At 57.0% G+C, this 23,261-nt stretch overlaps 9 protein-coding genes across 9 annotated transcripts; 4 read left to right on the plus strand and 5 right to left on the minus strand.

Annotated features, from left to right (window-relative positions):
- Positions 1–746: 746 nt before the first annotated feature.
- Positions 747–2,778, plus strand: KVR01_010721 (uncharacterized protein). The gene has a single exon (XM_044785238.1). The coding sequence runs from the start codon at positions 2,146–2,148 to the stop codon at positions 2,674–2,676; it is 531 nt and encodes a 176-aa protein (XP_044640880.1). The 5' UTR covers positions 747–2,145; the 3' UTR covers positions 2,677–2,778.
- Positions 2,779–4,961: 2,183 nt separating this feature from the next.
- KVR01_010553 (histone acetyltransferase) lies at positions 4,962–8,602 on the minus strand. Its single transcript, XM_044789251.1, has one exon. It carries the CDS (start codon positions 8,564–8,566, stop codon positions 5,330–5,332), a length of 3,237 nt encoding a protein of 1,078 aa, XP_044640712.1. The 5' UTR covers positions 8,567–8,602; the 3' UTR covers positions 4,962–5,329.
- Positions 8,603–9,699: 1,097 nt separating this feature from the next.
- On the plus strand, positions 9,700–11,732 carry KVR01_010346 (D-serine ammonia-lyase DSD1; the record flags this gene model as incomplete). The annotated part of the gene is made up of 5 exons (XM_044788701.1): positions 9,700–9,931; positions 9,987–10,210; positions 10,293–10,427; positions 10,490–11,485; positions 11,616–11,732. The coding sequence occupies exons 2-5, from the start codon at positions 10,031–10,033 to the stop codon at positions 11,730–11,732; spliced, it is 1,428 nt and encodes a 475-aa protein (XP_044640505.1). The 5' UTR covers positions 9,700–9,931; positions 9,987–10,030.
- Positions 11,540–13,477, minus strand: KVR01_010643 (uncharacterized protein). The gene is made up of 2 exons (XM_044784211.1): positions 13,294–13,477; positions 11,540–13,217 (listed from the first exon to the last, which is right to left on the minus strand). Exons 1-2 carry the CDS (start codon positions 13,349–13,351, stop codon positions 11,872–11,874), a joined length of 1,404 nt encoding a protein of 467 aa, XP_044640802.1. The 5' UTR covers positions 13,352–13,477; the 3' UTR covers positions 11,540–11,871.
- Positions 13,478–13,670: 193 nt separating this feature from the next.
- KVR01_010298 (uncharacterized protein) lies at positions 13,671–15,038 on the minus strand (the record flags this gene model as incomplete). Its single annotated transcript, XM_044787742.1, has 4 exons — positions 13,671–14,354; positions 14,531–14,758; positions 14,838–14,893; positions 14,953–15,038. 4 exons carry the CDS (start codon positions 15,036–15,038, stop codon positions 13,762–13,764), a joined length of 963 nt encoding a protein of 320 aa, XP_044640457.1. The 3' UTR covers positions 13,671–13,761.
- Positions 15,039–15,428: 390 nt separating this feature from the next.
- On the minus strand, positions 15,429–17,257 carry KVR01_010551 (uncharacterized protein). Its single transcript, XM_044788256.1, has 2 exons — positions 16,761–17,257; positions 15,429–16,685 (listed from the first exon to the last, which is right to left on the minus strand). The coding sequence occupies exons 1-2, from the start codon at positions 16,963–16,965 to the stop codon at positions 15,910–15,912; spliced, it is 981 nt and encodes a 326-aa protein (XP_044640710.1). The 5' UTR covers positions 16,966–17,257; the 3' UTR covers positions 15,429–15,909.
- A 193-nt stretch (positions 17,258–17,450) lies between these two features.
- Positions 17,451–19,004, minus strand: KVR01_010602 (uncharacterized protein; the record flags this gene model as incomplete). The annotated part of the gene is made up of 1 exon (XM_044781724.1): positions 17,451–19,004. The coding sequence occupies exon 1, from the start codon at positions 18,741–18,743 to the stop codon at positions 17,451–17,453; it is 1,293 nt and encodes a 430-aa protein (XP_044640761.1). The 5' UTR covers positions 18,744–19,004.
- Positions 19,005–21,756: 2,752 nt separating this feature from the next.
- KVR01_010168 (uncharacterized protein) lies at positions 21,757–22,304 on the plus strand (the record flags this gene model as incomplete). The annotated part of the gene is made up of 2 exons (XM_044791049.1): positions 21,757–21,957; positions 22,011–22,304. 2 exons carry the CDS (start codon positions 21,757–21,759, stop codon positions 22,302–22,304), a joined length of 495 nt encoding a protein of 164 aa, XP_044640327.1.
- Positions 22,305–22,352: 48 nt separating this feature from the next.
- Positions 22,353–23,218, plus strand: KVR01_010234 (uncharacterized protein; the record flags this gene model as incomplete). Its single annotated transcript, XM_044785155.1, has 2 exons — positions 22,353–22,910; positions 23,030–23,218. 2 exons carry the CDS (start codon positions 22,353–22,355, stop codon positions 23,216–23,218), a joined length of 747 nt encoding a protein of 248 aa, XP_044640393.1.
- Positions 23,219–23,261: the final 43 nt, after the last annotated feature.

The following is a 23,261-nucleotide window of genomic DNA, read 5'->3' on the forward strand; positions in this document are numbered from 1 at the left end:
TGTGCTAACATACATGCCTACACGTCAATCACATTAATACACACATCGCACGTCTCTTAGCGCACAGCGAATGAACAACTGGCCCTCAAGCAGCATTGCACCTTGATCTTGCATCTTGCAACGGCCAGGCTAGCACCGGACAACCAGACGGCTCCGACAGTATGGGATAATGTCCGTCCGGCCAACCACAGCAATCCACATCTAGTCAGTTGAAACACCCCAGAAGCCGTGATCAAGGCAATTGAGCAAAGAAGAAGGGAGGGGGAAAAACGGCCATTGCCAAGGGTCATCCGGTGGGTCGCTCCAGCTCCAGGGTATCCCCTGATCCAAGGGACGACATCACCATTGATCCATGTTAAGAACGAAGCCACTGTTGGACTGCTAGCCTCACAGTAGCCCCCCGGGTACCGAGTGCTGTACCACAGTGGTATGGCATATAGTATCACCTGGTATCAGCACCAAAACTCTTTCTATAACCATTGCTGACTGCTTCAACAATTTTAGCTGCCACCTCACACCACACTACTGCCTGCATATTGACGACGACGTTTGTGTTAGAATGGTGGTCCACAACTCCCACCAGGTACACAACCACGTTTCCTCGCAACTGTAATGGCCTCGCGGAAACGCCGTTATCTACTAGTTGGGACGGCTGCCACATTGGGATCCGTGACACTCCCGGTTGCAAGGCTCTTGGCACATCGAAACTCTGGTCGTCAGAGGCCCGCCCTTGACAATGCACCGTGCACGCGGCCGACCAGCTGTCACGATACACTCAGTCCTACACTGGAAAGACCACGCCTTGCAGCGCCCGCGCCCGCCTCCGCGCCTGTCTGCGCCTGCGCCTGAGCGCCTGCCCGGCCGGCTGGCCAGCCCTACGAGCCCGTGATCGACCACCGTCTGCCGCGAGAAGACCCCTAGATGCCGCCCGGCCAAGATGTACCCGGGTCGTTTAGCAGTGCAGCACCTGAACATATCCCAGCCTCGTAGAAGACGCCCCCACCAACTTACAACAGCTGTCAATGCATCCTACATACTCGAGGCGCGCGACGACTCGTCTCCTGATCCTCGGTGTCTCGCTCTGGGCTGACCTGAGCTGATCTGCGTCAAGGTAGTCTGGACCGTACAACATGCTGCCTGGACCGCCCGTCACCTTGCAGAGTCCGACCAAGCGACGCCATTGGCGGCCGAGGAAGTAAACACACAAGGTGTATTATTATAGAGCGCGCTATTCTCCTGCATATTGGCCAGGACTTCACCCACAAATCTGCACGCCAAAAACCAGATCGGGCCAGCCTGAGCAGTCTGCTCGCTCGCTCTTCGCCGATATTGAATGCAACACCAGGGCCTGAATATGCAGGAACCACGTCTTATTGGCGACTCTGGACGACGTCCGGCCCTGTTTGGGTGACCGTGTGACCTTGGCAGGGGCAGGTCGTGGAGCTTGTTGTTGCGGTCCGGCGGACGGGGTGAATGCGCGCAGGGCAGGGAGGGCAGCCTCGCCTTGGACGATAGGGTAGGTACGTGGACGTGGTACACTACTGTGGTACCGTCCAGAAGCCAATTTCGAAGAAGTCTGTAAGCTTGGCACCCACTGGTCAATGGCGTCTGACTCTGTGCAGCTCCCCACCCGGACGCACACCTGATCATCTGCACAAGGGTTCACAAGGGGCAGGCCATGCACAGTGATCCAAAATTGGGGCTGTGAGTGCTGCCCTGAATCTCGTCAGATTTGCGAAATCTAAGCGGGCTGAGGACATTGATCCCCGGGTAGGGCAGGCCTTGGCTCGGGACCTTCGTGCCGCGTCTGCTCAGTAGACTGCGAGCCTCCGGTGCCTCCGCCTCCGGCATCGTTCTACGAATGTCTCACCCACGGCCCGAAATAACTTAATTTGGCTGCGCGATCTTTCTGAGGGCTCTCAGGTCTATTGAGGAGGCTCTTATCCCAAGTCGTACAAGTCCCTCGCGTCGCAAAAGACGGCTGCGGACTTTCTTTGAGAGCCGCTGGGGAGCTAGGGGAAGCTTTGGCCGGGTTTCACCCTCGCGCGTCGACACGGTCGGAGCTGTCATCGAGTCAGACCTCAAACCGCCATCCAGGCCTTGTCGAACCCAACAAGCTTGGAGGAACAGGGTTCCCGAGTCGCCATGATGCAACGATGCGAACATCACACGGCACGGCCGACCAGATTCGTCCCAACCAACAACGAGGCGCTGTACGACGGCAAGCACCATCACCAACCAGTGCATCAGGATATCAACGACGGCACGAGCGCGAGGGCCATCACCGATGGCCCACTGCGCATCCACGGCACGAGGGGCGATCCTGCGGAACCAGCAGAGCTCGGACCTATCAACCACCCTCCTGCCACCCCCACCCATCCCTTGCTCACCCCTGCCTCTTGGCTCTTCAGAATCTTGCGTGCATTCTGCAAGGGAGTGGGGTCGCCAGCTAAGCGCCCGGCGGCTATCAGTTTAAAAATAGATATTTTTAGAAGCACATCCTCAACTTCCTCCCCCATGACTGGGCCGCCCTGCCAGCCACTCGAGACACCATGCCAGGAACCTCAACCAGAAGATCAAAAACTTCCGAGTTTGACGCAGTTGGCGTCCTTTGCACCAAGTTCGCACGGCAACAACACTTGCCCGGTCGTGACGTTCGACCATGGCCTCGGGTAGACGGCTCGCGACCGACGGGTGTTTGAAGGCCACGAGACTCGCCGGTCCGTCCTACCCCGCCGGCTTACTGTTCTCAAATCCCACCCGTTCCTCCGAGCTGCCGTCCACTTACAAGCTGCGCCGTCAACGTGGTGTGTCGCACTTGTCGAATTGAAGGTTGCGATCCTTCGCTCACGAAGGATCAAATTGGACTCGATCATGGAGGGCGACACCAACTGATGCCGTAGAACTAAGGGGTTCACCCTCACCTTAGGGACGGTCCTTGCACGGGACAGCCAGCGGCGGCATTCGACCGCACTAGCTGGCTCAATGTGCCGATATCTTGGGCTGGGCCGCAACGACTATCACAACCGTGATGCGCGTCATGATGCCAATATAAGATGCTTTGATTACACGATGCGCACTGGCAGGAGAAGGACCCTGGCGGATGGGATGAAGCTGGGGTCGCACCTTGAGCCAGCCTGCACTCGAATCTGGCCTTCGAGACCTGATCGTAGCCCGCATGACATGACCTGCCATTCTCCATGCTGGTCTGTCGCCTCGGTTACCTGCAACCCTGCAGCCCTATATGCCATCGGTCTGTGCGACGATCGTTCAGCTGATATTCCGGGTCTGGAGGGGGTGTCTTCTGTTTGCGTCTGGGCACCGCACTGTCTGGGGGCGCTCTAAGCGACCTTCAACCGAGTCAGCGATAGATCGGATCACCGCGCGACGAACGCAACAGCCACGCACCACTGTACTTCAGATGGCCCACCTCGGGGCAATACCGTACGACTGCCGACGGAGAGCACCTTGTCTTCTCCACCGAGCCTGAAGCCTCGTCGACCACCTCGCCCATGGCTGACACGCGTGTCTTTCCGACTGTAGCATTATGCATCGCCTTCTCTTGTCTCATTCTGACATGAAACAGCGACACGGGCAGGAAGCGGGCTGAAGTGCAGCCTCATCGGACTCTGTGCCCCCCTCGCGCACCACGTGCATGCGGCTTTGCTCGCCCTTTAGCCGGGCTGCGTACGTTGTTTCCAGAGCCTGCTGCCGTGTCTGCCGTAAACATGCTGTGCGAGGCTGCGAGCGTGCCCTTTGCCGCAGTCCAACCACCATCTCCCTAGATCAACGAGCACATTATCCATCACACCCACACACTCACGCATCAACATACGCGCACCGCGCCGTAGATGTTTCGAAACAGACTAGTAGGGCTGAGCCGCACCCCCATCCATCCACCCGCCCACACATTCCTTCGTCCCTCCCAGCCCGGAGCCGGCCTATCGCCTGGCCCCCGAAGTTTCCGCGCCCACGCAAGGCTGCGTGGTTCGCGGACCGCGGGCACAGGCACACACGCACACAGAGAGAGATAGAGAGGGTGTTGGGCGGATAGACGGCCTAGAAATCGACCCAGAACCATCAACCCCCTGCCAGGTCCCGTCTGAAGGGCCGCCGTCTCTGGCCAGCCTGCGCGGACGAGGCAAACCGGCGACGATCGCTCACGTAATCAACCAAGTGTTCCCAGCAGGCACCATGGTTCGCGCACGCGCACAGCATATTGTACATACACACGTGCAAACGGCCCCTCCGGGTGTCCCCCTCTATGTCTCCCCCTCCCCCAGGTTTCTCACCCCTTCTCAGCCCCCACACCGTTGCAGAACCACGGAATCAAATCAGGTGATACGGTGATACCAGTGGGCGGGTTTCTTGCGGGGTGTGCTCCCAGGGCGTCTGACCTCAGCAGAGCGATCTATCTACCCACCTATCTATCTCAAACCGAAGATCAACACCCCAGGAACAGTGCGTTCTAGGGGGGGAGGGGGTACATCAATAATGCTAGAACCAGATTATGCAGGCACGGAGACTTTTTGTAATGTATGTCTGACATGACAGCATGACGGCGTCTCTGTCGATCTTCCTGCCAGAGTCGACGGGTTTAATCTCAAAACGGGGAAGAGTTTGTTTATTACACCCGAACAGGTAAGTGCGATGCTGCCAGTGCTTACGGAGAATGCGCACCACACACGCACGTCAACCTGAAGGATCATGGAGAAATCACCAGGTAGGATGGATGGACGGACGGTCTGCTCCATCCCCCCGACCCCAAAAGTGCGCCCTCGGCACACCACCACCACCGCACCGCACCCGCACATCCTCAACTCCAGTGCTGGCCGGCCGACCTGCCGCGTCAGCAGGACGAATCAGTAGCACGATCAACACCAAGATGAAGTTTCCTCTGACGCACTTGGTCACAATAAACACGTCCCTCATTACACAGATGAGCGAGATGGGGACATTCGGACGGTCAAGTATAGAGTATTAATGTATAGCGTTAATCTCGACTTGGATGTAACACCACCACCAGCACCACCACCACCAGCATCATCCCCCCATCACCCCCGCATGTCCATAACTGCATGTTTCTAAACATAAACCACGACGTGGGGGAGACAGGGCGGGAAAGGGCAGAAACACCGCAGGAAGCCGTCCCTCTGCAAGGCTTGTTTCTCCTTCCCCAATCACACCACCACCAAAACCACGATACCCCACCACACCACACCACCACTCAGACTCTCCCCATTTTTGGCCCCCCCTTTTTTTACAGGCACCCGAGCCTGAGCTGGTGGACGCGGGACCCCTTTCCCTGGAAACAGTCCTCCCATCCTTCCTAAGTCTCGCCGTACGTCCCCGTGGTGTCGTCGCCGCCGACCTTGTTGGACATGGTACCGTTGAGCATCGGGCAAAGCTTCTTGTTGGTCTTGATATGACCGACCAGTCCGCAGTTGGCACACTTGCGCGTGGTACCGCCCTTCTCGATCGACGGCTGCTCCGGCGACATGGCCGACCCGCCGTCGAAGCCGGCGCCGCCCGCGCCGCCGCCCGCCCCGAAGCCCGCGCCGCCCGCCGCCCCGGAGAGGCTCGCGCGGGCGCCGCCCTTCTGCTTCTCCCGCTGCTGCCGGCGCTCCCTGTTCTTCTTGAGCCGCAGCTCCTCCTGCTCGAGCTTGCTGCGGATGACGCGGTCGCGCTCCTCGTTGCCCGTCCACTGGATGTTGTAGACGTCGATGTCGGCCTCCTCGAGCTCCCGCCGCGCCCGCGTGTACTGCGCGATCACGCCCGCGTCCTCGATCACCTCCTCCTGCTCCTTCTCGGTCCCGTCGGGCTGCCTGACCGTCCGGACGATGCGCAGCTTGCGCCGCGCGTTGCGCGCGCTGATGGCGCTGCGGCTGACCTGGCTCACGCCCTCGTCGAAGCGCGGCGTCGCGGCCACCGCCGGCTGCGCGTTGAAGCGGTCGTCCTCGTCGTCCTGGGGCTGGACGTCCGCGTCGTCGTGCACGGCCGCCTCGCTGAGCGTCTCCTTCTGCTTGCCCCAGATGTCCGCGATGACCTCGGCGTAGGCGTCGTTCTGCTTCTTGACGTTGTACGAGTGCCCGCCGTTGGCCTTGCGCTCCCGCTCGAGGGCATCTGCCGATGTGGACTGTGGGCCTTGCTCGTGGTAGACATTGAGGAAGCCGCCCTTCATGGATGTTCTGATAAAACTGAAGCCAAGGCCTCGGCCTGTCGGGTCGCCCTCGCCGCGGAGCTTCAGCATTGCCTTTCCGGTCGTGGCGTCTATGAAGGCCTTGGATGTGTTCCACGGGGTCAGGTGGACGGCTAAGCTTTCTCCCTCCCCCGCTTCTTTGTCGGGGTTCAGGGCGTCGACGGCGAATCCAGACTTTTCCACTTCGTAGGTTCCGACCTGCATGGCATCCATCAGGCATACATCCTCGGGCTGCACCATCGAGTTGATGGTCTCGGGGTCCATCAGTTTCTCCCCTTCTTTCAGTGTCCAGTGCCTGGCATCCTTGTTAAATGAGAGGAATTCCTTCAACTTTTGCCGATTTTGAGCATCATTCGAGTCCTTTACATGGGTTGTGATGTCGTTGAGAGCCACAAAACCCTTCTTCATTATCAAACGGTATGACAGCATCTTGAGACGGTTCTTGCTCGTGTTGGTGACCTTCCTGCTATGGGGGCCCGGTACCTCGATGGACGGGAAGTTCTGGCCCACAACGTACAGGTGATCGATTCTGCGCATGTAATATTGGCTTCCCTCCTTGGAAGTCGTGATACGTCCGATGAGAAAGTCAGTCTTTCGAGGCTGGTGCTTGAAAATCGGCGCCCGATACATTTGATTCTGCAAGGTTGGCACTGTCTCGCCCTTGGTGACGTCTCCAAAGTTGGCGAACGGAGATCGATCTTCGGGTAGTAGGACCTTGGTCTCGCCAATGGATGGCTTCTCCGCCGGTTTCTCCTCCGCATCACTGTTGACACGGAAGTAGTTTACGACTTTGCTGCCCATGCCAAAGTTCGACAAGACGGTCGGGATTTCTTCGCAGTACTCGAAGAGGACGGCGGTCGAGTTGTCGTTGAGACTTACGTCTCTCGACTCCTTGTAGATGTCGCTCACCCTCTGGCCCTTGAGATCTCTGCGCTTGTGCCACCTAGGCTTGGCCCAGCCTAGCGACTTGTTGACCTGTTTGACTACCCGGAATGGAGGTCGGTGGTAGCTGAATGCGCTTGGATCAACCATCTTGACCTGGTAGTATGGCCATAGGAGCTTGCGAGCCGGAATGCTGTGCTCGACCTGAATGCCACCCAGTGTCGCCCTGACCTTGTCGCGCACGTTCTCCTTGAGAGCCTCGTATGCTTCGTCGTTTGACACATTGAATCGCTGACAGATATCTTGAGCCATCTTGCCATCAGCCATTCGCTTCATCTTCTGGTTGTTCTTGGGTCGCTTTGTCGGCCGCTCCGTCTCCATGTCGTCGATCAGCAGATAGGGATCATTCATGTCCAGTCGTACACGCTTGGCGCTTCTTGCCGTTGCATCGTGGAAATTGTCGAACGAAGGAGCAATGAACCGGGAGATCTCAGGCAGTCCTACAAGATGGGAGACCTTGCGCCGCTTAGGAGCAGGGCGATCGATACCCATCTCCAAGAACCAGTCATCATCTTCTTCAGCAACAGCAAGTCCAGGCGAATCCTGACGCTGCCTTTGAGGAGGGTCGATTATGTCGTCCCAGTCCTCGCAGACCGTCTCGATGTCGCGCAGAGTGAAGCCCCCAACGAGCTCCATCTCCGAATCGGAGTCTTGTGCTGTGAATATCTCCAGGTCGACGGGATCGACAGGTTCCGGAACGAGCAAGGAAACCAAGCCGTTCTTCTCGGCAGCCTGTATCTTCTGGAGGGTCGTCTGCGAGGCGGGCCCGGGAACCCTGAACTGTTTCTCTTGGTCCACGTCGAGTTCCAGGCTGAGTTTGTTGGGGACGAGCGGCTTGGGCTGCCTCAGAGGTTTCTTGTCGACCCAGTTCGCCTTTCTCGGTGGGAATAGTTCGTTGAAGTTGAGGATCTTGCCGCGCTCGAAGTCCGGGAAGGTCTGCTTCAGGAGATCGAGAACACTCTCGGGGGCTGCGGGGATAGAAGGGTCTTGGTTGGCCATAGGGTAGCTAGGCTCGGGGTCGAAGTTGAGAGCTCGCAGATCGGCCAGGTCGTCGGCTCCAGACATCTCGATGTCCTGCTGGTCGGCGTCGGCGATGGCAGCGCCCGGTGACAGGGCGGGCTCGCCAACCAAGGGTGAGGATTCCCGACCATCGCCGAACAGATCATCGTCGTTATCGTTGCTCGTGCCACCGTCGCTGGTCAGGGCAGGGGGGTTCTCGAGCCCGCCGTTGGCGGCTTCCTCCTCGTCGGGAAGATCATCGTCGCTGATGTCTTCGAAGTCGAGGGCATCGTCGGCCTTATTGGACTGGTCGATGGGGCCTTCGAGGGAGATGTCCGGCTGGTTGGTGGGATCTTGGCTGAAGAGTTTCTGGATCGCATCGGCGTCGTCCCTTTCCTGGGCGGCCCAGTCAACCTGGTCTGCCATGGTCAAGTCGGGGTTGGCAGTTGGGTTGCCCGCGTGGTGTTGACGGTGCAGCGATGGCGAAATGGGTGGGGCCGGGCACCCACCTTTAAGAAACCCGCAATCACCTACTGAGTGTCTGTGCGCTATTGCAAAAATGGCAATAAGTGGGACCCATCTCGGTACGTACCTTTTTTCTCACCTTGAGCATGGCCGGCAGGTCTTAGTTTCACGGCTAAGCCTGTGACAGTACTCCTCCCTACTGCCCCAGGTCATCTAGCATCTCATAGCTGAATGAAGCCCACATCGCCTTTTTTACTATACTCACCCGGAATTTTTATAACTTAGCATGTACGCCCCTGTTTTCAACCATGAATCAGGGGATCATCCCTAACCCTAAGCTAGTTCTCCTACTCTCCGGACGGGCAAGATACACAATGTGGTACTCATTTAGCTATGACATGCTGTAGCCGTCCATAGCCTAGGGTAGTTGTCACAGGCAGCGGACAACGGAGTCAAGCTTGTCTGATATGAATGGACATCTCACTGCTTCACCCTAGTGTCCTGGCTGGAAATTTGTCTCTAGTATGTGACTTGACTTCTCACTGTTGCGATGGCGCACTCACTTATTTGGTGAGGATTCACGTGGCCGGCCCGGTAGTTGAGGATGGCAATCCGATACACGATAGCGGAGGGCCTGTTCATGCGTTTGAAAGTGATGCTAACCTGCATTCCACTCCTTAAGTAGTGTCAGCCACATATGGCCTCTAGTCTACCATGATATTTCCTTGTGCTTCGAGGCCTTGCTAACATGTTGACTGGCCACCGGACAATCACAAGTCCGGAGCGGCGTGCACCAACCCAATTTGTCACCCAAATCAGCTGGCCCAACATGAACACCAAAGTTTGTTATACACGCACCTCCACTAAGATGCTGGATCTTTCCGTTCTGTTGTACCCAATTTTAGGTTTGTAGTTGGCCTGTGGGTGAGCGAACGGCCATGATTCTGTTCTCAGATGGGCGGCCATAAAAGGCAAAGGCTTGGGTATCCTGCACACCCATGCGCTACATCCAGGGCGTGGATGCTGACATGTGTAGAAATGGAGCATCTTGGCATTTCCATCAACACCATTGTCTTGTGACGTGATGCGGACTTGTCATTGCCCGTCTGTTGCCGCCTCAGCGGCGGTCTGACACGCCCTTATCATGTGGAGATGACTACTCAGGCCGATATCGTCGGTCCAGGACTGACTTACAAAAGGGCCCCTCGACCAGCAAGTCTGCAACACCGTCGGCACCATACGAGCCGGCCAAATAGCACATCCGCGAAAGCAGAGGAATCTGCCCAAGGCCTGAGTCGTGGAGCCTCACTGACCCAGCTACTACTGGTAAATAGTCATCTGCCGCCCCGTTCGGCGGAACAAGATTGCTGACTAGACCCAGAAGAGCACAACTTACCGGCGACAACACCTCCCGAGGTCATAATCATGTCGGCGACAGTGTCCAAGGCCGCTCTCCAAGAGCGGTTTGTGGGCAAGACCCTCCAAGAGGTCCCCACGCCCAGCATCGTCCTGGACATGGCCAAGCTCGAGGTCAACTGCCAGCGGATGATCGATGCTGCCGACAAGAACGGCATTGGATGGCGGGCACACATCAAGACTCACAAGGTCAGTAGTCAGTCTCATGTCACTGACCCCCCGGGTGAAACCCCTCTCTCTAGGACGCCACGGCGGCTGACCATCTGCGCAGACGGAGGAGCTCACGAGGCTTCAGGTGGGCGAGCACTCCAAGGCACCGGCCAACATCATCGTCTCGACCATCCTCGAGGCAGAGAAGATCGCCCCCGTCCTGAAGGACTTCCAGAACAAGGGGCGTGATGTGAACGTACGTGCCAACCGCCCTGAATATGAACTCGCCAGTTGGCCAGGCAGTCTAACGCCCGGCAGGTCCTCTTCGCCTTCCCCCTCTTCCCATCCGCCGTCCCCCGCCTGGCCGCCATCTCCAGAGCCCTGGGCCCCAACGCCCTCGCCGTCATGATCGACAACCCGGCCCAGGTGCCCCTCCTGGCGGACCTCAGGTCCCAGTCCGGCGGCAACAGGCCGCTCGCCTTCCTCAAGATCGACGTCAAGTACAACCGCGCGGGCGCCATCCCGGGCACGCAGACCTACCACGCCCTGCTGAAGGACGCCCTCGCGGCCGAGGCGGACGGGTCGGCCGTGCTCCACGGCCTGTACGCCCACGCCGGCCAGTCGTACTACACCCGCGGGGACTGGGACGCCCTGATGTACCTGACGGACGAGTTCGCCACCCTGGCCGGCGTCGCGGCCGAGATCCGCGCCCAGAGCGCCGGCCACGCCCTCACCCTCTCCGTCGGGGCCACCCCCACCGCGACGGCACTGCAGCACCCGGGCATCCCCTCCTCCTCCTCCTCAGGAGCACAAGGAGGAGCACAAGGGGCCGGCGCAGGCGAGACAGGCGCCCGCGTGGCGACCCTCGCCTCCCTGATCGGCACCCTCAAGGCCGACGGCCTGGCCCTCGAGGTCCACGCCGGCGTCTACCCGACCCTCGACCTGCAGCAGCTGGCGACCCACGCGCGCGACAGCTCCCTCCTGGGCAGCGGCGACATCGCCATCTCGGTCGTGGCGGAGGTGGCCTCGCTGTACGCGGGCCGCGGCGCGGCCGGGTCCACCGAGGCCCTCGTCAACGCGGGGTCGCTCGCCCTGGGCCGCGAGCCGTGCAGGCAGGACGCCGAGGGCCACTACGCCGGCTGGGGCGTCGTCGCGCCCTGGGGCGAGCCCGCGCTCGAGGCGTCCGACCCCGCGCCGGCGGGGTTCCCCGCCGTCCACCGCGGCTGGCAGGTCGACAAGATCAGCCAGGAGCACGGCGTGCTCGCGTGGAAGGGGGACAAGGGTGCCGAGGTGCCGCTGAGGTTCGGGCAGAGGGTGAGGATATGGCCGAACCACGCCTGTATCGCGGGTGCCGGGTACGACCACTACCTCGTGGTGGATAGCAGGAGGACAGGCAACGAGGACGAGGTCGTGGATGTGTGGCCCAGGTGGAATGGGTGGTAAGCACAAGAATAGAATAAAATGCACAAAAATCTCATCTAGATTAAATGTTCCATTTCTCTGTTTTTTTTGTACAAATAGCCAGCTAGCTTTCCGCAAAGGCTGCCCTACCGGCTTTTGATCCTGCCACCGGCCAGCAGACCATCTGCCAACTCCAGACGCCTCATCCCATTCTGGACCGCCGCGCACATTACCAAAATTGAGCACCAAAAATCTTTGCATCACGTTTTCCTCTCCTGAGTACACGGAGACCGCACTCACTACTTGCAGCGCTTCTCGACGACGCTGGGTCCAATCTCCTCCCACTCCTTGCGCGAGATCCACATCTGGTGGAAGCTCCCCAGGCTGCCCAGGATGCTCCCGCCGACCCAGGCGCCGAAGCGCCGCTCGCTCGTCAGGCCTGCCGCGTGCAGCTTGATCTTCATGCCGGGGTACATCTGCGTGAGCTCGTTGTTGAGCCTGTCGTTGAACCCGTTCAGCAGGCTCGTCGCCCCGGTCACGACGATGTTGCCCAGGAGGTGGGGCCGCAGGTCCACGTCCACGAGGTCCAGGCTCTGCTTGATCAGCCCCGGTATCGTCTGGTTCTTGGCAAGGCGGAAGTGCTCGTCCGAGACGTGGTACCCCGCCGCCTCGTCCCACATGCCCTCGGCGCACTTGAACCGCTGCTCCCGCCACATCTGGTTGTACCCATCGGGCATCTCAAACACGCGGCCCGGCTGCGTCTTGATGAACTCCTCGTTTCCGGGGGCCGCGTACCGCCCGGGGCCCTTCCAGACCTCGACTACCGACTCCTTGAACTCGGTCAACAGTCGCTCCTCCTCATGGCGGCGGAACGAGTCGTGGATCGTAAATGGGAAGTTCTTGAGCCTGGCGTTCGGCGGCTGTTGAGCGTCCACCTGGGTCTTGTTCTCGATCATGAATGTCGGAACAGTGTCGATCTTCGGGTCGTTGGTCTCCCACATGGCGCGGATCTGCTGCGACAGCCACAGACCACCTGCTGAGGACTGGACAGCCGACTTCTTGAGCGCCATACCATCGTGCACCGCCGTGACAGAGGTGTTTGCCCCGCCAACCTCAATCACCAGAGCCGTCGCCTTGCCTGCCGCGAACGCGGAAAGGACGGGCGTCCTGCTGAGCCAGGCGGCTGGCGTTCCAAAGGTCTCGAACAGCGTCTCCATCGCCTTCTCCCGGTTCTTGGGCGGGTTGGTCGCCGGCTCCGTAAGCAAGATTGGGTTCTCCCACAGCGCCTTCTCCTGCTCCTCCTGGTTCTCGGCCTCTGCCATCGAGACGTCGCCCTCGCCGTCCTTGTTCCCGTCGTTCAGGCCGTTTTTCGAGGGGTGCGTTGGCTGCGTCGGGTTCAGCCGCTGGACAAGCATGTTCTCCCAGATCTTGGGCGCGATCTCCCAGTCCTCCACCTCGGACTTCGTGTTCATGTAGTTGGCCAGCTCGAGGTTCTCGCGCGGGCGTATGCACTCGTCGCCAAAGGCTAGCTTCCCGTCGATGCGGCTGTAGAAGGACGGTAGGACGCATTTCGGGACATCTTCGCCTGCGAAGCCGGCGCGGGTATGGCAGTAGCCGGGATCGAGTACGAGGGCGGAGATCTCGTCTGTAGCGCAGAAATGCCACTGTCAGGAAATTGAACGGGAGGAAGGGACGTGGCGCTTTGCGCAAAGGTCACTCACCACCGCCGTAAACGTCAGCCGGCTGCTGCGACGAGGAGAGTGGCTGCTGGGAAGCCATCGTGACTTGCGCCAATCGATCGCGTCAATTTGAGAAACTTTGGTTGATCTGAAACTGGTTGATTCGATCGAGGTCAGACACGTCGCGTCGTTGTGTGTTTCTCCTGCCGCGCTTGCGCTCTCCAGATAGGTGGATGGATGGAAATGGAGGGAAGCTCCAACACCCTTCGAAAAAGCTCCACTAGCAAGCTTGTGAGGCTGGAGCGGGAGTGGGTACCCTAACCCAGATGTCCCACCCCCAAAGGGAACTAACTTCCCTGCCTACTCCACAAACACGCCTGAATCCGCTTTGAACAATGTTATTCAACAGCGCAGGGACGGACGAATCCGCTTCATATCATTATTTATCAAGAAATGACTAAATAATTCAGCTGTATTAAATCCCACCCACAGAGAGAAATCACTGCCCAGCTATGAGTCCTCATACCACTGCCACAGCCGCCTGGGGTTGTCAACAAAAAGCCTCTGAACCTGAGCGTCGCTCCCAGCCCATTCCTTGGTGATCTCAACCAGGGCAGCATCGTTGATATCCTGGAAGTCCTGCGCCTGAAGCCGACCCCCAACTTCAGTATTCCCCTCCTTACTCTTGGTATGCGGCCAGTCACTCCCATAGACGACCATATCAGGGCCGGCATTGATGATTGTCTCGGCCACCACACGCATGTCCTCGTAAAAAGGTGCCTGGTCGGAGTCCCGGTAGGGTCCCGAGATCTTGACGAACGCTACCTTCCTCTGGACGAGGTCGATCAACTGTGGGAACCCCAGCGTTCGGTATGGATCGTACGTGTTCATGCTCACGTTGGTCCTCGAACCGACCAGGGTGTGCCCGAAGTGGTCGAAGACGACGGTAACGCCAGACTCGAGGATGATGTCGTGGAGGTACGTCAGGGCTGAGAGCGGCGTGTAGAGCTGCACAACCCAGCCCCATTCTCTGGCCACTTCTGCGTTCTTGCGAACGGCCTCAGACACCTCTGCGCTGTTTTGACTGTCAAGGTTTATTCGCACTATAATATATGCGTGAGCTGAAGATGACTTTGCAAGTGTTTATATAAAGGCTGGAGGCTTTCTACGGGCTCCAAAACCCTGGGAAATGTTGCATGAGCTCCAGCGAAGGGTGTCAAAAACCCTGACAGAAGAAGTTGAACGTCTTGGAAGATACTCGTGCACAAGTTCGACTTACTGCCCCGAACGCCGGCCTCATGGAGCACAGCAAGATCATGGTAGGTGATATTGTCCGGGTCAATGACGGCCACACCACGGTATGAACCATTGAATTGGCGCAGGGCATCAATCAGAATCGAGTTGTCGGTGCCATACACGCTGGGCAACACAATGCAGGCGTGGTCGATGCCGAGGCTGGTCTCAAAGCTCGACGCATTGGCAACGCTTGCTGCCTTTGGGGTGTAGTCTGAGTTCCGGAAGAAAGCAATTAGCGCCGCACTCTGTAGATGATGGGCGAGGAGCTTGGAATGCGAGCCTGATCACACCTCTATCAGGGTCCAAAGGGAATCTCTCGGGGTCGATTATATGGATATGCGAGTCCCTGCCCCGGTTCGTCAGCTATTTGAGGACGAGTAATACTCCTCTGAGAAATGGACAGACCAAGATCCCACAGGCAGTCTGCGTGCTGTGGCTGCACACCCGAGAACAAAACCCACGACTGATATTATTTTCACTACGGAAACCATGATGAAATCTGCTCCACGGTAATATTATATTAATTGCCGAGGGGGATCTGGAGCATTGCGTTGTTTCTTAATCGGATTTCAGTGCACAGCTTGATCCAAGGGGTTGTGTTCCGAGGTTTTTATACCGCTTTTATATGCCAGGTACTGTTCATTTCCCCGCCTCGTAGCCCCGAACCTACCCAAAATTGCTGTGTCTCTGACCACTGTCTGTCAAACTTTGTGAGCAGTAGACTCCAGGAATCCGTATAGCGTTGCACCAATGTCTACTGCCGCGGCGATTGGATGCAACAATAGCCCGATGCGCGGATGATCCCTTCTGTCTCCAGAACCCAGCTCACAATCTCGGGAACAACGTGCCGTGTTGGGCCGAGTTCAAGCTTGGGTTATACGGTTTTTATTGGTTCAACCCGGCCGAAATCGGTCTCGATAAACTGAGAAGTGTATGGCTCAGGCAATGCTAGACTATCTATGATTATGCGATTTCTTTGGGCTTCAACCCTCGTAACATCGCCAGACTACTCGATGTCGCGAGAATTTGTGTTAAAAGCTCCTTGTAGTCCCATCCCAAAGCAGAGGCCGCCATCATCGTCAGACTGGCTTGGTCGTCGCGCCCGGGTCTGCCTGGACCGGTCATATTCTATCGGTCACACCACAGTCAGCCTCAGAACCACGGCGCACGAGTCTCGATCACTGCCGTGCCGCTGGTGCAACATACCGGCTTCATGTTCACATCAAAGAGGGCGAAGGTCGAGTCGGGAGAATCGCTGTAACGTCTCACGTCGATTCGGATCGGTGCGGTCACGCCAAGGAGCTCGGCAGCTCGCTCCGACTCCCTCATTACCCTGACACGCTCACCGGTCAGTACCCAGCTTCAAAGACGGCCTCCGAGGTGGCCAGCCTGGAGAAGGGGTTTGCAGAAATTTTCGAACCGAGCACATATCGGGTCCTTTTCACAGTCAGCCATGACCTTGGAGTTGGCTGTCACCGCAACGGTGCCATTATACGGCGCAATGCCATCATGGTGATTAAACCGCGAGACCAACGGCAGCGACCAATACCCCTTCTTCTCCGCCGTGGGCGGCATGACGGTGACGGTCGCCTCCTCACCCTGCAAGAACTCCTCCAGCATGACAGCCGCGTCCTCGCCGGCGAGGCCCTCAGCATGCGCCGCCAGCTCCTCCGGGCCCCGGCAGACCTTGACGCCGTGGCTCCCGCGGCCGCGGATCGGCTTCGCCACGATGGGAAACGGCAGGTCTCTGAGGTGCTCGGCGCTTGGTGAGATCCCGAGAGGTGGTAGAACCCAGGACTGTGGCATCGAGAAGCCGCTGGTCTTTCGTAAGAGGGTGTTCACCCAGTCCTTGTTGTCGTATCGGTCGACGCAGAGGGGACTCTGGCCTACGACGCGGATCTTTTCGGCGTGCTGGCCTATTTGCGCCGAGGTCTGCAAGGGATGTGAGGCGAAGACGATGGTGTTGGCCCACAGATGTGTTGCTCCTTTGTCGATGGCTTCCAGTATGCCGTCTTCAGTATCGGGGAATGACCAGTCGCTATCGTTGGTTGGGTCGGGATTGGTGATGGGAGTAATGACTTCGAGATTCTTCTTCTGGTCCAGGTTGTATGCAATATCGGCTCCGGAATCCTTATATCCTTCGATTTCGGAACAATGTCAGTCGAATGAGGGTACCAAGGCACTGTTTGACCACCTCAATGCAGCTTACGAACCATTGGGCTTCTTGGGCTTCTTGATGCCATCAATCACAGGCGGATCAAGAGCTTGATGTAATACGGCAACCCTATGCCTGGTCATCTGCGACGTCGAATACCGCGCCGCTTGTACTCTCCTCCGGCAGCAACCTGCCTGAGCTCCCACATGACGGCAGACATCAGGAAGGCTTGGGCCGGCGCGGAGCACAGAGATGCTGGCCATAGCCGCTCATATGAAAGCTCACATGCAGCCGTACTTGAGCTCGACATCCGGCAACGGCTTTTCTGCCCACAAGCTTGTCTACTGGAACGAGAGAGAAAAAAGGCGCCGGTTAGTAAACTGAACTACTACGCCACGTCGGTTGATGACGAAGGTTGTGTGGACTACTCGACCCCACCAACGGGGTTAAGCCGATGGGACGTGCCCAGAGTCTGTCTCACAGCCCGCGGCAGCTTTCTGTAGAGGAAAACCTTGTGGTATGCGGGACTATCAGCATATTGTTCGTGAAGAATAAAAGAGCCAAATTAGTCAAGTACTTGCTCTGCGCTGTAAAATCCGGATTCACTTGTCACTAGGTATGTGTGTGCGAATCACTTGAAGCTTGTGTCAAGATTTATAGGCACACGTCTATGTTCAGGTGCTGATTTTGGAGCACTTTTTTGGTCTTGACTCAGCTTGAAGTGTGTATTCGGCATACTGCTCTCCCATTATAGAGGGGGATACGCGGAATTGTTTTGATCGAAATTCAAGCCTCCCTCGCCAATCCAGTCCAAATCGAACCACGAGGACATATCCCCGAGTTCGGAGAGAAAGAACTCGGGCTCGACCAGATCGAAGCCCTCGACATCATCAAAAACATCAGACTGATTCACAGCAGTGGCAGAATCGGCAACAGCACCGTCCTGAGCCAGAGACACAAGGGAAGCGCCGACGGCGATCTCAGTGCGCCGCTCAGCCTGCGCCTCCTTCCACGAGCTCCACGACGACTCGGTCAGCGACACAAGCCTGTCAAACTTCTCCACCGCATCGGCAGCGACACTCCACGCCCGGCCCAGCACCTTGAGCAGCGCCGAGCACGCGGACGCGATCCGCGAGAACTCGTCCGCCGACGTCCCCTCCTTGACCGCGGCGTTGACCCACAGACAGTACAGGAACGTGATGCCGCTGACAAAGACCGTGTGCGCCGTCAGCCAGGTGTGCGGCAGCGTCGAGAAGCGGTGCATGTCCGAGTGGATGATGATGGTCTGGGACGCGCTCTCGTAACACGCCTTCCACGATTCGGCCCGCGGCCTGGGGGTCGCCGGCGACGGCCGGTGCAGGAGCATCAGGCAGTGGTGGTACTTGAGCTCGAGCCTTTGCGCGATACCGTCGGCGTTGCGGCGGCGGGACCGCCACCTCAGATCGTGGCTCAGGCGCTCGAACAGCTCGTCCAGGCGCTTGTGGCACTTTTCCTGCCACTCCGTGACGTCTGCTGGCCAGGGGAATGCGTCTGGCTTGTTCACGACGCGGTAGAGCATCAGTTTGATCTCTGCTATGATCTGGTCGAATCGGAAGGAGTACTGTGCCGCCTTGTACGGCGATGTCTCCACTCGCATCCGTTTGGCCGAGTTCATGGGAGACTGTAAACCCGACGAGGCGTCGTTAACTGCATCCATCTCGACGCCAGGAAATTGTACATCGATGGCCTCATCGCGAAGTGTGAGTGGCCGACCAAGGATGACCGCGAGCCTTCTTTCGATCGAATATGCCGACCAGAATATGGCCCGTCGAAGGTCCCGGCGGACCTGATATTGACCAACTAACTCGAGAGACGCATTATGTGGCGGACGCTCTTGCCACCGCCTTTGGAAACCTAGATCAAGACAGGTTGTAATGATGTTCTGGCTCAGAAACCATGCGTTAGGCCCGTGCTCGAAACAGAATCCGGACAAAGTTAGCAGAAGCATTGTCTGCAACCCCTCGAGGCTATCATGTAGAGTAAGTCGGTCTAAACGGGACATGGCCGTCGCTAGATACCGAGCGGACTCAAAATCAGAGGAGAGACGTCCTTCCACCCTACGCGCACCCAGCGCGACAACGAGGAGCAGTTGGACTGCATGAAATGGGGATAAAGCGGCTTCAATATCGCGCAGCTGGGGCTTCTGCAGCGAATGTGTAGATGGAGGTTGTCTCGTGAACAAGGCATCGAGGCTGCCTACAATATCATCCTCGTTGAGGAAAGGGTAAAGCGGCTGCCATGTCTCGAAGTAAGCATCGACAAAATGCTGCAGATCGACCTCTGGGGTCCAGTCCGGTGGTAAAGGCAGAGCAGGCTTTGCTCTCGCCGCGCTTTCAGTCACATCCCGTTGTGGGGAGTTCCAGTAGGCCGTCGACAACCCCTGAGACTGAGGAATAGCTGCAAAGATCAGGCGCGCGAAGGACACGCCTGAGGACGGTCCGATGTACTTTGGTTCGGTGGCGTTTGAAAGCGAGAGTAGTCCGACCTCATGGGCAAGCGGCTCGCTGGGGCCTATCTGCGTCGATGGGCTGGCCGCCGCCGCGGCGGATCCAATATTCTCACTCTGGGAGCGCAGATGACCTTGCGCAGAGCCAGGCGTCAGGTCTGGCACTGCGCTCACGGGCTGATACCGGGGCTCGTGATTCGAAGACGCCGGGTTGCTCCCGTGCTGAGACCTCTCTGTTACCTGAGGAGCCTTTTCCAGCTCCTCGGGTGCTATCCGACGAAGAGACTCCTCGAGTGCACGAAGGCGTGCCTCGGTCTGTGTAATGTAACTGCTCCACTGGTCAGTTCTTGTACATTGAGTTTGGTATATTCAAAGATTGCCTACCTGATGGCATCCGGATTGTTCCCAACGTTCGCCCTGATGCAAGGCTGTCCAGCCTTGGCACAATTCGAGCACGATGGCGTCTCATCGTCACATTTGATCTTCTGCGATCGACACCGGGCACAAGCCGTACCCTTCCTGCGCCCAGCACCTGGCTGCTGCTTCTGTCGCGGAGCAGGGGCTGCATCGGCAGTGATGCCGAGATCACCATCCATCGACGGGGTTCTGTGCGGCGGACGGGGCAGGAAACCCAATTATTGTCCGTTTATATCAGATTGAATGACCAAAGCTGTTGCACATGGCACAAAGTCTTGGTTGGCACTTCCGAGTGCTTTGTTGTGTGCTGGGCAAAGCGTAGGAGGTTGTCCGAGGAAAGCATCGGCCAACGTCTCGGCTTTGCTCCGAATATGAGGACACCAAAATGCTCGGACCGCACTGAAGTGGAGTCGCGACCGCACTACAGTACTTAGAGCATTCCGGCATATGCCGATGAACCATCCCGAGGTCACTTACATCACATAATTCATATCCGATCGTAGCCACGAGCAAATGCGACCAGCTTTGAAGGTCCCGACAGATAGTGTATGTGATAACATATGACACATTCTACATGATCATTATTTTCTAAGTTCGTGTTGAAAACAGCTTCGAACGAGGGGCGACCGCAGTTGACTCTGCGACCATTGCCTGACCGTAGGATGTGGTCAAGTGACATTTATACCTGTATCTCGTGCGACATTCAAATACTATATTTAAATCTTTAAGTATGTAACTAATTGTTTATTAAGCTTTTTTTATACTTAAATAATCTAGTAATTTTATTTAAATGGATGAAAAGGTGAGGTAATATTTAAATATAGTATTTGAATGTTATATAAGATATAGGGATAAATGTTACTTGACCATAGTACCTGTAGGTAGGGGATGCGGATGGGCTGCATTGCATGTGACCAGTGCTGGCTATCGAATGCTTGATACTCTCGAGACTCGTGAAAGACAGGCTTCATGTTGCAGGAACCAGAGGCTTTGATTAGTGAGACCGCGGTATCTTTGCCCAGCATGCTGAGCACCAGCTTCGGCAGTGCTGGTACAGAAGCTGCCATAATAACGAGGTTAGTTTCATGCTAGGAAATCAGTCAGCGAGCATGTCTCATCCCATCGTGTATGGAGTTGGGAGGACAGACTACATAAGTAGGTTGAGATGAACAATCCGAACAAGTCCCACGGCGCATCCTCGGCGAGGTTGGCGGGGAGCTGAGTGGTCTTGGTGATGCAGAAATCATCGCACTGGCCTAGGTCAACATCGAAAAGTTTCTCGACCGGTGGGTCTAGAGGGGAGAGATGGCGAGGAGGTCTTACAAGAAGCCGAGACCTAGCATGATGGCGATTTTCTTGGACCCTTTAATCTGCAGTTTCTAGAACACAGGGATGGGGGAAACTGTCAGAACTAAGTCTGTAAAGGCTGAAAATGCTACAGACGGCAGATTAGTTAGCGTCCTCGTCTAAAGAAATGCACTGGGCGGTAGTAGTACTCACAAGCGGCCAAATAGGTGAATGTGTCCAAGATATGATTAGGGAAGCAGCTAGCTCGGGAGAGTAGGTGCCAGAGGTGATCTGGTGGATCACATTTTAATCCTTTATATTATCTCTTATAGTTTATCTAACAAAGCAAAGAGTTAGTTAGAAAGTGATGTTTAACATATCAGGAAAGACCCAAATATATCTTAGGATTTTAGCTATTGGGCAACTGTGGCACTCACTGCGCCAGTGCCACACCCTGTCAATCCCTAGTCTCGTGTGTACCCGCAGCGTGTTTCGGCTCCCGCAACCAACGGACCAACCCAGATGACCCATAGTATATACTTTTATTGACCATTCGGGCCTGGAGAGAACCAACAGTCAGTGAGGGTGGGGCGACGGCGAGGCGAGACAGCCGCGAATCGGCTTGCGGCGCGTGCCACAGCTTGCTGACAGCTGTGGGGGGCTCTTCATTTTAATCCTGAAGTTCACCACAGAAACAGATCTGGTTCAAATTTCTTCTCATAAAATCTGGAAGAAAAGTGATCCCCAATCTCTCGACCACAATCCTGTCTGCGAACGCTGGATCTTGGTCTGCCCAGAGTATTGCGATCACTGCATCAACTTATCCTGCCTCTAACTAATTCATTTCTGCATTCTCGCTTCAATCATGCCTAGCGCCTCATCTACATCTGGGATGAAATCCCAGAACGAAAGCATCGCGGAAGCCTTGCACCAGGTTGCGACTCAGGGCGACGCATTTCTGGGCGGTGACGAGGAGGCGCACCAGAGACTCGTCACAGCCGCCCGGGAGCTCGTTACTGCGGCGGAGACTCCCGTGGAGTCGCTCTTATGGAACGTTTGGGCACTTGTAAGTGTCCATCCTACGAAGGCATGCGGGCCCTTCTCACTAATACGAAATAGCCAACACGCACTGTCGCGGCACGTGTTGCCGTTGACCTGAAGATCTTTGAAACGGCTGTGCTGGAAGGTGGCCGACCCAAGACCGACGAGGAGTTGGCTGCGCCTACAGGAGCGTCGCCGACCCTGGTGAAGCGTATTGCCCGGGCCTGCGTCTCGATGCGCATGCTGGATGAGAAGGGTCCTGGACTCTATGTGGCGAATAGTCTGACAACCCTTCTATCGCAACCGGACTACGCTGCTGGTGTTGTATTCAAGTTTGTTATTCTCCTCATACGAAGAAAAGTGCACAGCTAACGTAATTATCCCTAAATCTTCGATTGCTCGCATCTTTCCTTCTCGCACATGCCCAAGTACCTGAGAAACACTCACTTCCAGAACCCAGAAGATGCCACAGACGGGCCTTTCCAATATGCAAACAAATGCGGCCACGCTTTCGGATGGCTGTCCCAAAACCCCAAGGTGTTCCAGGCTTTCCACAAATACGTCCACGCCCTGCGGATACACCGGCCAAGCTGGACTGACATGTACCCCGCGGAGGAGCGCCTAGTCAGAGGCCTGAGGGCCGAGGGCGACGCCTCGGCGTTCGTCGACGTCGGGGGCGGCATGGGCCAGATCCTCCAGGACTTCCGCGCGGCTGTACCGCAGTACACTGGTAGGCTGGTGCTGCAGGAGCTGGCCGAGGTCGTGGGCGCGGCCGAGGCGGCGGGGGTGGGCGGCGGCGACACGGGGATAGAGCTACAGGTGCACGAATTCTTTTCTCCGCAGCCAGTCAAGGGCGCTCGTGCTTATTTCATGCGTTCCGTGCTGCATGACTGGCCGGATGAGCAATGTCGGACGATTCTTCGGCACCTTAAGGACGCCATGGTGCCGGGATACTCGAGGATCTTTATCAGTGACTGTGTATGTGCCTCTCAATGCCTTTGAAAAGGAGACCACGGCTATATTTCATAGTCCTCGGACCTTGAATATACTGCCTGAGGGATATTGTATCATGATCATATGCTAACTCTTGACTATAGATCCTTGCGGACGAGAAGGCGGCTTGGCAGCACATATCCATGGACATCTTCATGATGGCCCAAGTGTCCTCCCGGGAGCGTACTGAGAGGGAGTTCAAGGAATTGATCGAGAGCTGTGGGCTGAAGGTTGCGGCCTTCTACAACAAAGGCGAGGGCAATGAAGGCTTGATTGAGGTTGTGCGGGAGTAAGGACCAGAAAGAAAGTCTCTCTCTGTTGATAGTGTTGCCGTCA

This window comes from Diaporthe batatas, assembly GCF_019321695.1.
Source record: "Diaporthe batatas strain CRI 302-4 chromosome Unknown Contig00013, whole genome shotgun sequence".
Taxonomy (NCBI): domain Eukaryota; kingdom Fungi; phylum Ascomycota; class Sordariomycetes; order Diaporthales; family Diaporthaceae; genus Diaporthe; species Diaporthe batatas.